Source organism: Vidua chalybeata, chromosome 17, assembly GCF_026979565.1.
Source record: "Vidua chalybeata isolate OUT-0048 chromosome 17, bVidCha1 merged haplotype, whole genome shotgun sequence".
NCBI classification, from domain to species: domain Eukaryota; kingdom Metazoa; phylum Chordata; class Aves; order Passeriformes; family Viduidae; genus Vidua; species Vidua chalybeata.
In genome coordinates this window covers 8373130-8388752 of record NC_071546.1, presented here as the reverse complement: position 1 = coordinate 8388752, position 15623 = coordinate 8373130, and the positions used below count along the sequence as shown (strand labels likewise).

The 15623-nt window shown below is 57.4% G+C and overlaps 1 protein-coding gene across 3 annotated transcripts; it reads left to right on the top strand.

The window, feature by feature from the left end:
* The first annotated feature begins 3020 nt into the window (after positions 1–3020).
* On the top strand, positions 3021–15594 carry SAMD10 (sterile alpha motif domain containing 10). 3 transcript variants are annotated; one of them, XM_053958634.1, is made up of 5 exons: positions 3021–3115; positions 8466–8659; positions 12076–12244; positions 13454–13594; positions 13873–15594. In XM_053958634.1, the coding sequence occupies exons 1-5, from the start codon at positions 3085–3087 to the stop codon at positions 13935–13937; spliced, it is 600 nt and encodes a 199-aa protein (XP_053814609.1). In that variant the 5' UTR covers positions 3021–3084; the 3' UTR covers positions 13938–15594. The 3 variants fall into 3 exon arrangements, with proteins under 3 accessions (XP_053814609.1, XP_053814610.1, XP_053814608.1); XM_053958635.1 differs by having other exon boundaries at positions 13830–15594; XM_053958633.1 differs by lacking the exon at positions 3021–3115 and adding an exon at positions 6111–6180.
* Positions 15595–15623: the final 29 nt, after the last annotated feature.

The window sequence follows — 15623 nt, the reverse complement described above, 5'->3', positions numbered from 1 at the left end:
AGTGACAAGAGAGTCACCTGCCCAGCCAGGGGCCAGAGGACAGCACAGGTACCTCTGGGCTCCATAAGCCAGAGCTCCGATGTGACCTGCAACACCCCCGCCTTGCAGCACTGAGCTTTGGTTCTTTTATTATCAGCATGAAAATAAATTCTTTTCAGGGAGAGATTTTCATAACACTAAATATTTCCATGCCTGGTTGAGATAAGCACCATCCATCAGCCAGCACCAGGCAGGAGGTTTCAGCACGAAGCTGTTTTCGATTCTAACTCCCTGCAAGTGCCTCAACAAATTCATTTTGAAGTCTTTGCACAAAAAAAAAAAAAAAAAAAAAAAAAAAAGGGAGGGGTGTGTGTGGGTAGGGGAGGGGTGTTGGGATTTGGGAAAACCCTTCCATGGTGTTTAGCTTGGCAGTGTCTGTTCCCAACCCAAGGTGCTGCAGTGAGGAGGGGTCCCCAATACCCAGCTGCATTCATAGCCCCCAGGCCTGTGGGTGGGTGCCATGGGGGGCTTTGTGGAGGTGACATCCCAACAGGGCAGGATGTCCCAAGGCCACCAAGACCATGTGTCCAGCCACTGATGGATGTGTGATTCTGGTTCCTCCCCCTTGCTGGGTGCTCCCTTTTTCTGCTGATGAGCGGTTTTCATTAACGAGCAGACAAGCAAAGCACCAGAGAAATTAGCCACTTTTCTCCTTGGACAAATAACTTCCGTCTGAAGGCTTTTCATCTCCTCCCTCTCATCCTCGCGGGGCGCGGCGAGAGGAAAGCTGATGTTTAATTACTTCCTTTATTCTCTGAAAAACGAACGTGCTGAATCATCCCAGCCTCACACCCTCTCCAGAGCTGGCTGTTGGGGAGGGGTGGGACCCACGGGAACACTGGTGCTCTCCCTACCCAAATCCATGTGCACGTGGAGGGGAGCCTGTTGGTCTAGAGCTCAGTGGAGCCACTGTCCCCAGCTTGTCCCCTTCCCACACCATCACCGCCTTGGGAAAAGCAGCTCTGGCTCATGCTTTGAATGTCCCAAGCTGTGTCTTGGTGTCTTTCCCTAAAAAACTGTTTAACTCCTGTTTAACTGTGGAAAGTCCTCAACCAGGCATTAAAGACCCAAAGTCAGACCAAAACCCAAGACAGAGTTTCTGGAGCTGTTTAAAAGATGCTCCATCATGGAGGGGATTGAGTCACAGCCTAAGAGTGAAGCTGGATGCTGTAAAACCAAGGATGGCTGGAGCATGGAGCAGGTGTGGGGGCCACACCACCTCCCCCATGCAGCCCTCCCCCATGCAGCCCCAGGCTCAAGGTTTTTCTGAAAATCCTTTGGAATTTCAGATGGATGAGCAGTCTGAACTTCCTCAGGCACCCAAACCCCACCACAGTATCCCCGGGCTATGGGGATGCTGGGCTGGCACCAGGCTCATTTGCAGATGAGGAGGAAACAAATTCCATCCCCTGGACATGTGAACCCTTTACTGGAGAAGAGCAATTGCTACCAGAAAAATCACAGAAAGCAAAGGCTGGAAACAGCACAGCACTTATTTTTAATAACAGCTTGGTGTAATCTGCACACATTTCCCAAGCGACATCAGCCTTTTCCTGCCAAGGCCCCTCTTTAACCATATTTCTCTTGGAAAATTTCTGCCACAGCTCAAAAACCCTGTGTGCAGACAAAGGCTGAGTGAGAAATGGGAAATTCAAAGGGATGGAGAACACGTTCTTTCTTTATCTGCCTGCAACAAGCGGCATTGCCCTGCCCGCTCTCTTGAAGCCAGAGGAGGAATGCCAACTTCCCCCAGGGATTCTGAAAGAATCTTTGCAGGTTACAGACAGGGTTTAGGGCCTGATGTCCCCACTACATGCATGGTTTATGACTCAATGTCCCTGCTCCCTGCCTGGCAGCATGGTTGGCTCGCTGAATGTGTCAGCCCTGGCCAGCTCCCAGCGCAGAGCTGAGCCAGCATCCAGCCTTGTCAGGGGCTTGAGCCTCATCCAGAACAGCTCCTGATTGAGCATCCAAAATTTTGGAAAGTTCCTATTGATTTGGGGAGCTGAATTTAGTTTTGGCAAGTGCTTCATTCTTACACACACAGCTGCACAGCCCGGATCCAAGAGGGTTTTATGCCGTAGCTATGCAAGGCTGATGAACAGGCACACGAACCCTGCCCAAGGCTGTGCAAGGTCACTGCCACCTGCTGCACCTTCCCAGCCCACAGGGCAGTGATACTCACACAATGTGCTAAAGCTGGGTGTTCTTCCTCTTAAAACAGGGGTGAGGATACTGCTCCGTGCTGCCGTGGGTCTGTGACAGAGAGCCCTTGCAAAGGTGGAGTATCACAGCACAGGCACCTGCTTGTCCTTGTCCTGGGCAGCCAGAGGCGCCCCCAGCCCTCTCCCAGCCCGGGGCAGGATGAACACAAGGTGTCAGACCCCGCTCCTTTGATGGCTGCAGGGGCTGGCAGTGACAGTCCCTGTCTGGGTCAGCTGTGACAGCTGAATGTGGGCACTTAAAAACATAGCTGTGGGATTGTCACCTGGGGTAGTGACGGGTGCTGGTGACATCGTTTAGCTCTATTCTGGTGTGCTGAGCACCAGTGAGCTTTGGTGGGTGCCCTCTCATGCTGAGACCACCCACCAGAGCTCATGCAGCACCCACGGGGGTGAGCACCCCCTCTGCCTCTCCCATCCAGGGAGCTGGAGGTCGGGGAGACTAGAGACATTTGGGGTGGAGGGAACAACCAGGTGTTTTCCTCTCTGTGCCCACTGCAAACATGACCAAAAACCTCTCCATGGTGCCCACAGGTCCCCAAGAACCTGTTCCCTCAGCTGGAGAGAGACAGCGGGGATGATGCCCGGGCAGGGATCGGGGGGTGATGCCCGCAGCCCCGGCAGGAATCGGGTGATGCTCGGGGATCCTCGAGGCGGGCGGCAGAGCGGGGCCGGCGGCGGGCGGAGCCCCCGGGGGTGGCGGATCGCGGCGCCGCCCCCGGCGCGGACACCGGGGCGGGGCGGGCGGGAGCGCCCGGTGCCGCCGGCGGCGCGGGGGGCGCGGGGCTCCGTCCCCGCCCGAGCGCGGCGCCGCTGCCGGAGGATGAGCTGCGGCCGGCCCAAGGACATGGAAGGTACCGGGCGCGGGCGGGGGGGCTCAGGTGCGCGGCGGGACGCGCTTCCCTCAGCCGCGAGCGCGGCGGGCACGGACCTGGGGATCCGCTCCATCCCAGGGGCCGCCCTCCATCTCTCCTCGATGCTGTCCCCTCCATCCTGGGGGTCTGTCCGTCCTCCACCCCTCTGTCCGTGCTGCCCCCTCCATGCCGGGGGTCTCTTCTTCGTCCCTCCCCCGGTGCTGCCCCCTCCATCCCGGGGGTCTGCCTGCCCTCGATCCCCAGTGCTGTCCTCTCCATCCTGGGAGTCAGTCCCTCCACATTCCCCTTTACTCTTCCATTCTGGGGAGAGTCTGTTCCCAAGTCCTACCCTTGGAATTGTGGTGTACCAATGAAATGGGCTGGAAAATTTGGCTAGAGCAAAGGGATGCGGGTGTGAGGACAGGGCAGGCAGGCCTGGGGCTGCTGGAGCAGAGCAGGACCCCTGGGAAGAGCATGTCAAGGTGGAAGGGGGCTCACTGCAGTCAGGGGTGTCCGTGGGCTCCCTCACCTGCCTCCTGCCAGGAGAACCTGCCCAGAGCCACCTGGAGTCCTGCCCGCTGCCCTCACCCCACACTCTCACACTGTCCATCCCCACAGAAGTCCTCTGTCACAGGGTGCTCAGTACTCCCTGGCAGTACCCATGGGAGTCTCAGGAGCACAGATATCCCAAAGGCGTGCATGTTCCCCCCAAACACTCCCTCAGCATGTGCCCAGGGCACCCATCGTGCTGCACATGGAGGACAGAAAGGACATCTGCCTTTTGTTCCCTTCCTCCTCCGTCCTCAGGAGGCACCAGCAGTGGGCAGCCACCAGCCTGAGCTCCGGCCGGGGCTCCCATCTCATCTCTGCAAGCGGAGAATTCAGAGGGAAGCAGTGGGGTGACACTTGCCACACCCAGGGCCTGAGCCAAGTACACTCCGGGAATCTGGAGAGGCTGGAGGGGGTGTCAGTCCTCTCTGAGTCTGGTTTCATCTTCCTCAGATCTTAGGGAATAGCTTAGAGCAGGACTTTGTCCATCCTATAGGCACAGCTTCAAAGATGGGATGTGTTGGGGATCCCAGAGATCATCACTGGAACGATCATCCCTGGAGGCTCTACCAGCTCAAGCAGCAGATCTGCCCTCCACCAGGGTGAAGGCACATGGAAGGGACACAGGGGACCAGGGCAATGGCAATGCCAGCTGAGCTCATGGCTCATGCAGATGCCACTAAAAGCAGGATGAGTTCTTCACAATGCTGCTCCCTGAATTGAGCAAATTCCCTAGGTCCTGAGAGAGTCCTAGGAGTCCTCAGAGACTTCTGCTCCCATCCACCTTTCACCTGCCTGCAGGAAGACAAGAGAGATGACCAGCTCCCTAAATCCACCTCCAATTATAAGCAAATCCCTCATTGTATTTGGTGCTAAATGTCTCTTTCCCTCCCAAATGCGGTGTGATGACCCACCCTTAAGGGTCATCACACACGGGCAGCCAGGCAAACCAACACAGGGATTTCATTCCTTGTGAAGCTTGTTTCAAGCTTCTCCCATTAATCCCGGGAAGCCTGGCTGCCCCCACTGCAGCTGCCTGCAGACACGGCCCCATCTGGAGGGCAGGTCTGTGGGACAGCCACACGCACGATGGCATCAAAGACACAGGGATGTTCCTGAGGCCATGATGAGAAGTGGTGGCAGAGGACAGAGCAGGAGTCTGGCAGTCTTTGCCTGTCCAGGCATTTGGCTCCCCTGTGCCCCTGCCTGCTCCTCCTGCAGCTTGGCTGTCTGCCACCGTGTCCCCTGGGCAGGTCCTGGTCACCTGTGAGCAGGAAGCATCGGCGGAAAGTCCCCTGGCAGCCGGTTTGCTGGTGGTGATCAGCCCGGGGCAACTCGGCACCCACATGGAAATGCTTTTGCCGGGGAATGCTGCCACATCCTGCCCCGAGGTGCCCAGCCCCGGGAGATTTCCCTTTCCTCCCCACCAACAGCTGCTGCTGCTCTGAGCCGCTCCAGCGCTCACGTTTCACCAGCCATAAAAGTGTCTGGAGAGGGAATGGGATCGGGAGCAGCGTTGTGCTCGGTGACTGTTCCTGTCCCACTGCTGCTGGTGTCCCTGCGGTGACACGGACCTGGCCTCCCCCTCCTGCGTGGCTGGAGAGATGCCCAAAATGGATCAAAGAGCCATGGAAACAAGCCGGCAGCGATTCCCCTGCGGCAGGCAGGCAGTGGGGTGTCACTCATGGGGGCAGGCAGATGGGGCACAGGGACCCTAGACCAGCTGGCAGGGACTTGGAATGGTGGGGTCACAGTGGCTGTTTGGGGACCTGAGCTGAGCTCTCCCCTCCCCACTCCAGCTCGGGCTCAGCCAGCCTGGAGGTTCCTGCATTCCCATTCCCGTTTCAGGATCCAGCACAGCCTCTGCTCTGTGGGAACCCCACTTCTGCCGGGACCCCAACACGGCCATAGCCACGAGAGCTCTGGCGGAGCAGGTGCAGCCCACACCGCGCCCTGCGGCCCCTTCCTGTTAAGGCTGTTCATCTCCACGCTCCTTCCTTGCTTTTCCTCCCGCACCCGACTGCCCTCAGCCGCCGGTGACCCCGGAGCTGCCACACTCGTGCCATGGCTCCGCATGGGCCCTTTGATGGCCGGTGGGTGCCGTGTCCCCTGCAGCATCCCCCCTAGGCTTCCCGTCCATCCCAGTGCCAGCTGGCCCTGCCGCGGGATTAGGCGGGAGCACGAGAGGAAAGCGCCGAGCATCTCTCCGGATCAAACGCCCACGGGGCAGCGGGGAGGGGGTGTCATTCACCCCCCCTGTCCATGTGAGACCGGCTCGGGGCCGCCCGGAGCTGGGATGAGCGTGCAGCCGGTGCTCAGAGGCAGTGGGAGGGAGGCGCTCGGGGGAATCAGTCAGGTGTGGACGAGGTATGAGGGGAGGCAGGGATGGAGCCGCACTCGTGACAAGCGGTGCCGAGCGCTCACGCGCATCCCTCCTCCCGCCGAGATGCAGCAGGGCCGGCCATCCCTCTGCTGCGTCTCCACCATCCGCAGCTCACAGGGACCACCCGAGCCAGGTGAGGGGTCTTCAGGGCATGGCCGGGGGGCTGCAGGGCCAGCGGGCCTGGGGGGAGATGCTCATGTGCGTTCCTGGCCGGAGGGCACAGCCTCCGGCTTACCGGAGAGGGGCGGAGGGGATGGAAGGCGGCTGGTTGCTCCTGGGGATGCTGTGGCTGCTCCCCGTGCAGGGCACGGAAAGGAGAGGAGAGCCTGTGTTGGGTGTCACCCCCATGTCCCTGCATGGAGCCAGCCCAGGGCTGTCCTGACACGGGGCTCCTCTGTCCCCATCCTTTCCTTGCTCCAAAACGCTCCCACATGCTCTGCTCACCTTTCCTACCATCCCATGTCCAGTGCTGCCAGGTAATTGGAAAGTTGGGACGCAAGGGCTGGGCTGGGGAAACTGAGACTGTGGAGGAGCTGCTGGAGCCAGAGCCTCTGGGCTGCAGGGCAGCCACTGCCTGCTGCAATGGAAAGTCATGCCCCCGAAGCTCCCAGAGCTGCCTTTCTTCCCAGCTCGTTTTTCCTTCTGACTTTCACCCCTCTTTCCCCTCTGCTCCCACTCCTGGTGTTGCCTCTGGCAGAGTTTGCTGCAGGAGCAGAGATGCCCATGTCCTGCTGCTGGAGGCACATGCTCCATAGCTCCTATGGATATGGGTCCTGCTGATGGCCAGAGCCCCCTTCCCTCTACTCCCTGTAGCAAGTCCTGGGGAAGCCCTGGCACAGCTGAAGGACACAGCTCTGGCAGCAGCCCCTCCAGACCTGCCAGGTTTATATCTGCTGCAGCACCCAGTGGCATGGGCAGGTTCCAGCTCAGAGATATCCCAGCACAGCTACAGTGCTCAGGGTGCCAGGGACAGGACAGTGGCATCTCAGACATCCTTGGCTGGAGGGAACACAGCCCGCTCTGGTCCTCACCTGATCGGCTCAGGGTCTCTGAGACTGCTGGAAGTCATCAGAGACATCCCCATCTCTTGGGACAGGTGCAGAGACCACCCCTACCAATCCTGCCTCTGCTCCCCACTGAGTCTCTCTATGGATCTCCCTCCACCTTGTTTTCTCTAAAGTCACTTCCCCAGCCATCAGACAGGTTTCCTGCCTCAGTTTCCCCATGGCAATGCTTCCTGCTGGGTGTGCTTAAGAAACAATACTGTGTGATGTGGTCTGGGTATAGTGCAACAACCCTTTTTTCCTCTATTTTGACTTTTTTTGGCCAGTTGTTCTCCTATTTCATAAAGGTGTACTTGAGTGGTCTCTTCAAAACCTCTTCCCTCTTAAAACCCGCTAATTAGGAAAACGAGCTGCATCAGGATTTCTCCAGCCCTCCTGCTCTCTCAGGGTGGTTTGTTCTGGAAGTGGGTCTCCTTTGGGTGCTGTTCTGCTCTTGGAGGTGGTTCATGACTCGCCTGGCTCCCCATGGTGGGAGCAGGTGAGCTGGGGGATGCTCCAGTCTTTGCTTCTGCGGATCAGAGCTGTTTATGTCAAGCTGTCTGGCTTTTATCCAGGGCAGACAGAGCATGAGCCCCTAATACCCACTCACCCTCCTCCTGTGGCAGCTGGGTCCCTTCAGCCCCCCTTCAAAGGAAAGCTTTTCAACCTCCTTGCAACCCCAACACCCCCAGCTTGTTAAAACACAGGGAATTGGACTTTAATGACCTTTATGGATCCCTTTCAACTCAGGATATCCTATGATTCTATGAATAAGGGACAAAAAGCACTCGTTGTGGGTTAATGTCTCTTTGTGGTCATTATTGAAGGGCTGGTGTGTGTTTGGCCATCACTGGAGTGCACAGTGGCTGTCTCCAGGCACCCATGGTCTGTGCTGGGGGACCAGCCTGCACTTCCTTCTCCACCAGGCTGCCCTGGGAGGGTTTTTCTGCTCCCCTTCCCTCGGTGGTGGCTGTTTGCTGTCAGCCTGGACCATGGGAAGCAGCTCCCCTGGGCCTCCTCCCGGTTCCTGTCCCAGCAGTGACAAGCAGGAGGTTCTCACCAGGTGTTGGTGATCAGCTGCAGGTCCCACGTCTGCTCGGCTGGCGGGTGTCAAAACAAACGTCGCTCCTGAGGGGTTTGTGTGGGCAAACATCTTGTCGGGTGTCTGCTGGATCCCAGCACCAGCTGGCGGTTCCTGGGCTGGTGGATTTTCTCCTTGGCAATGGGAAAAGAAGGCAGGAACGGGGAGATTTTGGAGAGAGGGACCCACAGCCTGAGTTCAGCAGGTCCCGTGGGTTAGAAAAGGCACTTCTGGGTGCCCTGGCATGGGGTGGATGGGCACCATGGCCGTCTCTCACCCCCCTTCCCTCTGCAGCCGCCGCTGCCGCCTCTGCTCACTTCAGCTTCTGCCGCAGCCTCCTGGAGCACACGGTGTCGGCCGAAAACCTCAGCTACCGCCTGCAGCGCAACCCGGGCAGCAGCCTCACCTGGCACGACGGCCGCAGCCAGCGCCCCGACGGCGGCCGCACCGTCAAACTCCTGCGGCAGCCGGGCACCGAGGGCTCGCAGGTACCCCACACCCCACCCGGGCAGGCCAAGGGGAACACAGCTCCTTGTGTCTGCCAGACCCCCCGCAGGAGCATCTCCTCCTTCCCTGCAGGATCAGGCCTTCAGATGTTGTTTGTCCTCGTGATTGTTGGGTGTTTAGTTATAGTAACATATATAAACATCATCGTGTGTTTTCATCAGGCCTCGTGCTGTATTGGGGTGAGATCTCTGTGTCACCTCCCCCCTGTGCATCACCTGCCCTCCCACCTGCAGCTAGGACTCAATACCATTTTGTATTAAATATGCCAGGACCAAATTCCTTATAATGCCTTAAAATTGCTGAGCGCTTGTGTGTGTCTCTTAGCCAGGTTTGGACCATTGTCTTCCTAAAATTTGAAACTTTATTGTACTATGGAGGCTGTGAGCCAAAGGTTTCCTTCCATTCACTGCTGCACAGACACAGGAAGGAATATCATCGCTGCAGGTGGCTCCTGGTGCTTCCCAGCCCCTCCTTAACACCCTGGGAGTCAGGTTCAAAGTGGCATATCCAGACAGTGACTGCTGGAAAGAAAACAGGGAAAATCCAACTGCCTGGCTTCCAGCTGCCAGCATGGAGATGTTTTTGTATCACAGGGCCTCCTGTCTGGTTTGGCTTCAGAAGGGAGCAGGGACCCCACAGGGATGGGTATGGTCGTGATACTCTCAGGAGCAGCAGCTCCAGGGGAGACAATGTTCCATGTGCTGGTGACATTGTCCCATCACCTTCCGGTGGCTCCTTCATGAGGACACACCAGCCACTCTCCAGCTGCCAGCTGTGGCTTATCATGGTTCTCCCTCCTCCACCCCTATGTGCTGCCCAGAAGGATTTAGTGAAAAGTTCTTAATTTGCCAAAAGCAAAGAAAAATGCCAGAGCGAAGAGAGGTGATGCAAGTTGCTCCTTGCAGCGTCCAGGGATGGCTCCCACCCCTCCCGGTTCCCCCAGTCACCTCCTGCCTTCCTGCCAGAGCAGCCTCCCAGCTTCCTGCCTGCTCTCCTCCACACCGGCGCTCGATATTCACGGCTGAGAGTTTATCAGAGAGACAGCGCGGCTCAGCCGGCTGGAAAACAAGCCCACGATCCCTTACACCTCCCCTGCCCCTCTGGGGAGAGCAGGGGCTCACTTGGGGACCCTCCATGGGGAGTGGGGAATGCACGCCGAGCAGGCAGCGCGGGGTTTGGGGATGCTGGGATGGTCCCTGGTGCAGGGCTGTGTCTGATGAGTGATGTGCGTGCAGCCCGTGTGCGTGCCCGGGGAAATTGCCAGTTGTTTGTCACCTCTTCCCCCGTGCCTCGGAGGGTTAGTTGGATAATAGCTGTGGGAAGCACGCGGTAAGCTCCCGGGAAGCTGGTTGTTATTCCCCCCAGCCCCTCCGCTTCTCATCATCACTCGTTAGTGAATCCAGAGCAAATCGCCGCCTCCTCCTCCTCCTCCTCCTCCCCACGGCACGCTCTCCGGCGCGCTCAGCCAAGTGTGAAGGAGCCGCGCAGCCGGCGTGGGCTGGGGCTGCTCCCGCAGGCAGGCGACTCCCGGGATGCGTCTGGTGGAGCCGGGGTCTCTCCCAAAGGTGAGGGCTTGGTTCAGAAACTGCATCCTGTGCATTATCTATTGAATTTTCCATCTGCTTTGGAGACAGACTCCTTGCTAATTGATGTACAGCCTCCCAACTTCGCCTTCTTCCCTCTTGCTTGAATGTTCCCAACGAGCTGTGCTTGAGGAACAGTTCCTGTGCAGGCTCAAACGCTCCCCTGGGCACAGGCAGCAGCCCCACCAGGCTGGCCAGGCCCCACGGCAATGCCTGGCACGGGGCAGGGAGCACATCCCAGCCCAGCTGCCCTCCACTGCCTCCTCTGCAACATCCCTCAGGAATGTGTCATGAGTTTCAGTGACTGCAGGGTGTCTGGAGTCCCTCTTACACTAATTATCCCTGCTCCTCTATTAGATATACTTAATTAGGCAGCGTTCACACGCAGAGGTCGATGTTGGCACACCGTGGGCCGCACGCTGCCGACCTTTCCCATGCCGGCGTGTCGTGCATCAGCCACTATTCCTGCTCTGTCCCCGCCCTGTCCGGGGCATCGGTGAGCCCTGGCAGTCCAGTCCCCCTCTGTTGTGGGAAGCAGGGATACCTTTTCCACTGCAATTTGCTGTGATCCAGCCCAGGACAGTCCCAGCAGCTTGGGCACAAGTGGATGCTTTGGAGCAGCAACGTTTGCTGGTGCTGCTCAAGGATGAAGTCTCAGCATCACCAGCAGTGGAGAGCTCCCAGTCTCTCCTGACTGCCAAACACAGGGAAAGGGAGATTCCTGCATCCTCCAGCCCCTTTTACAGCCAGCCTGGAAGATTCCCTAGGAGAAGCAGGCTTGCTCTCTGTGCAGTCACAGCTCAGGATGTGTGATTTGCTCTGTATAAGTCCAGGCTGCAACAACCTTGCAAGGCCAGAGTAGCTGTGATGGGGGAGAGAAAATGGAGCTGCCAAGCAGCTCAGGGTGAGACTGGGTGGCTCAAAGTGAGACTGGGTGGCTCAGAGTGAGACTGGCCACTGCAGCAGACAGCTGGAGGGAGGGAAGGTGGGTGGAGGGATGCTGTCAGATAAGCCCCCTCTCCCTGTGGCCATAGCTCAGTACTGTGCATGGCATAGCTCAGCAGGTGGTGGAGGTGGCCAGGGCACACTGGGGTGCTGGGGACTGTGACCCTGCTTTATCCTGGGTGTCTCTGAGCATAGCAGCACCCCAGGAACAGCTGTAGGATTCAGAGGTGGCCTTGGACACCTGCAAAGCTGCAGGACCTTGTGACCAGTCAGCTCAGGGTTGAAGAGGGTTGAGAGGGAGAGAAAGGGAGAGTCTTTCCTACTCCAGGGCACCAGCTGGCTGCTGGCTGCTTTCCTGGGGACTTCTGGTGGAGATGAGTTTGCACCAGTACCAACATCTGGTGGGGATGGCTTTGCACCAATTCCTACTCTCCTCCAAGATCTCACTGGCTTCATCCCCACTGAGAGCTTCCAGCAAATGCCCATCTCTGCCTGGTGAGGTGGGGACCCTGAGGACCCCAGGACATCTCCTGAGCCTGTGCAATGCTCTGCTGGGCTGGGAGATGCATAGGCGAGGGGAGCTGGGTCTCTTGTCTGCAGCAGGAGGGCTGGGAAGTTTAAAGTGTTGGGTCTACATATGGCAGGACAACCGACTTGACCTCCCATCCCCACTCTCCCTGCCTCCCTTACTGGTTCCTCTGATTTCAGGGTGAGCCCAGGGACCCCAGAGGGTGTGGAGCCAAAGTCTGCCAGTGTCATCACAATCCTATGCAGGCAACCAGCACCTCTCCCATCCCCGTGGACTGATTTCTGTTTTCCTCCATCCAGGGTTTTATCCCACTAACACTCTCCCCTCCCACTTCCCTCAGGTCCGTGGCTGTGACCACTATGGCATCTACCACACCAGCCCCACACTGGGCAGCCTGGTCAAGCCAGTGGTGCTGTGGACCCAGCAGGATGTGTGCAAATGGCTGAAGAAGCACTGTCCACACAATTATCTCATCTACGTCGAGGCGTTCTCCCACCACGCCATCACAGGTACAGAGTGTCCTCTGGACTGTTTGCCATTAGCACGTGCTCCTGGGAAAGGCTGTTTGGACGTTGGTGGTTCAGAAGATGGACATACCCCCCATTTCTGTCCCCTCTCCCCATGAGATGCAGCCAGGGTGAGAGCAGGGGACACAGCGACACTGACCCAGGCTGGGCAGGAGGCATCTGCCACCAGGGTGAGCTCCAGGACAGGCTGGAGATTCTTTAAAATGATTAAATTGTTTTATAAGACAGGGAAGAATCTTCTCATCACCTAGCCCCTTCTGGTTCGTGACCTCCCTTTCAGAGAGTGCCGGGTGGCAGCTCATGTCCCCAGCCTCTGCCAGGTATCAGCAGCACAAGCCTGTAACCCGTCCCCGCAGGCAGCAGCTTTCCATTCTCCACTCCACCTCCCATGTGAGGAGATGTTTTCTGAGCACGGGGTCCCCACGCAGGCTGCTCGTCCTGGGGCAATGAATGGGGGTGCCCATCACAACGCATTAGTGCTCTGATCCCCGCCGAGCCACTTCCCTCCAGTCTGGGGCTATTACAGGAGGGATTTTAAACCAGCTTTTGTCCTTGCTTCCCAGCATACACTCACTAATGCTGCCTTTGTTGCCTGAGCAAGGGCTGGCTGAGCTTTTGCATTAGGATTTTGCATCCCCCCCAGGCAGCTCCTGCCCTCACTTCCCTGCCACCATCCCCTGGTCCTGGCAGAGCTCAGTCCGGCCTTGCACATATTGAAGTTGGGTTGGAATGATGCTCTTACACAGAGGTCAAAGCCACTGTCCAGGCAGCAAAGGGGAGGGAGCAGATCCTAGAGGTGAGTCTGCTTGAAGGACTTGACTGGGAGTTGGATTTGGACCTGGACAAAGACCTTGAAACTTGGTCTCCAACTGGGCAGAGAATTTTCTCTTCTGCAAAAATTTTCAGTATTTAAAAATCTTTAATAATATTATTATTGTATTAAGCTAGGTCTTGGGTGCCAGGCCCTCAGCACCCTCACAGGGATGAATTTCTTCCCACCATCCAGTTTAACCCTATCCTCTGCCAGTCATTCCCCCTCATCCTGTCCCTCCACGCACTACTCCAGGCAGTGAGAGAGCACTCCCTCCTCATTCCTCCATGCTGATGGGTTCCCCTCTGTGTTACCCATTCCTGGAGTCATCCCCCCACTCCACGAGGCTGGTGGGGCACTGAGCCACTCCGTGTTTGCAGGCCGGGCGCTGCTGCGGCTGAACGGGGAGAAGCTGCAGCGCATGGGGATCGCGCTGGAGACGCAGCGCCAGGAGGTCCTGCAGCAGGTGCTGCAGCTCCAGGTGCGCGAGGAGGTCCGGAACCTGCAGCTGCTCAGCCAAGGTAGGGCCAACGGGGCAGCCCGGGGCTGGGCTGTGGCACATAGGGATGGGTTGTGGGGTTGTTCAGGAGCACACAGATGAGTTGTGATGCACAGGGCCAGGCTGCCACACACAGCCCAAAATCTGTCAGTGGCCTTTTGCACGGAAGGGAAGAGATTCTCTGGGGCTGGCAGTGGGTGAGCTGCAACGTGCCACCCTGCAGGCTGTTTATTCCTTCCTCTCCCACCTTGTTCCAGCTTCTTTTGGAAATGTCTCCTAGCTCATCCGTCTGTTTGGCAGATTGCACCAACACTGTGAACCGAGCTCCGCTGGGATGGGCTGTGCATCGCCGATACGAGACCTGAGCCACACGCTTGGAATAAGAAGAGACAGCTTCCCAGGCACTCCAGGGCTCCTCTCCTGCTTCTTCCTTCTCTTTCTTTTAAAGGAATACATTCCTGTGCAGGGATGAAAGGTTTCGTCCAGCAGATATGGCTCTTGGCTGGAGGAAAAGCAGCAAACCAGCTGCTGGGACAGATGATGAACTTCCACCCACCTGAGCCTGACAGTTCACAGGGAAAGAGATGGAAAAAAGGAGATGGCAAAAGGCAGGGCTCAGCACTGTGAAGAAAGGGAATGCAGTGATTCCCGGGACAGCTCGGAGCCATGTGCAGGACACTGAAGCATTTTGCACTTGGGCAACATTCCAGCACCCAGCAACTTGTGCCCATGCCTCAGAGCTTATTTAAGGAGCTTTGGTTTCCTCATCAGACTGGGCTGCCTTCCAGCGTCCAGGGAGGTGACGTTATCAGTAGCAAATAAGATGATACAACCAGCCAAAAAATTCAAAGCGGGGCCAAGACCCCAGCACCCAGCTCCACTTGGTGAGTTAAAAAGGGAGCTGAGTCATCAGAGCTGGAAAATCTGCAAGTAAAAGCAGGTTGGATGCACAAGGACGGTGCCATGGCCTGGAGGAACCTGTGCCAAGAGCTCATCCTTCATCCACAGGCAGATGGGGGAGCCCGTGCAGGGGCTGGGGGGAGCAGGCAGGGGTTGCTGCCGGGTGGTTGTGGGTGCTGCCCAGGGTGGGGCTGGGGGAACACCGGGTGCCAGGTCCTCCCCAGCCCCCATGCCTGGTCCTGCTCTGCTCCATGCTCCCAGCAGCTCTGCAGAGCTCTGCTCATCCAGGCATTGGCAGGTTCCTGTCCTGACCGCGTGCCCAAGAGCTGGCGATGGTGCCACCAAAGCCAGGCACCTTCCTGATGACCTTCACCATCATTACAGTGAAAGTGTTTGCTGTTAGGCCCCCATCTCCCAAACTCTCCCATACAGAGCTACAGACTGCCCTTGTGGGCAGATAAGGAAAATCCATATGTAAATCAGGATTTTTGGCCAAGGTGGATGCTGTCACTTCCCCACATTCCACCTCAAGTTATGAGGGTAGGGCTGTGGGTCATGGGGGTCCAAAAACAGCAGCACCCCAAAACCCCTGGGGCATTGGGATGTGGAGGCAGGTCACGGTGCCCCCTGGCCAGGCATCCTCCTGCCTGCTTCTCTGCTGGTAATAAATTAGAGACTGTTATTTTAACTCACTTCTCTTCTCACTCTTCCCACACCTGAACCTGCTCTGTGAGTTTGGTCCCTCCAGTCCTTCCTGGGGATGCTCAGGAGATGTCTACAGCCGTAAATTGCTCCATGCTAGGCTGAACATCCTCCCTCTCTGCTCCTCCCTCTCTGCCTGTGGGTCAGGGGTCTGTGACCCTCAGCTCTATCTGCAGGGAAGCAGCTTCAGGGCTTTGCTGTCTGTAGCCCCTGGTACCCCAGGACACAGGAATTAGAATTTCCTCCTGTTTCCACACTGACCTTTTCAAATATGCAGCAAAATTTGCTCTTCTCACCTCACTGGAGACTCACGAGCAACAGAGCTAGGAGAATTTATTGAGTTTAAAGAAAAGAAAAAAGAAGCCAGGAAACAGCCCATCTTCCCCACGGTGGGGTTTGTTTCTGTCCTGGTGGGGAGCTGGGGGGCAGTGGGAGCGGTGGGGAGGCAC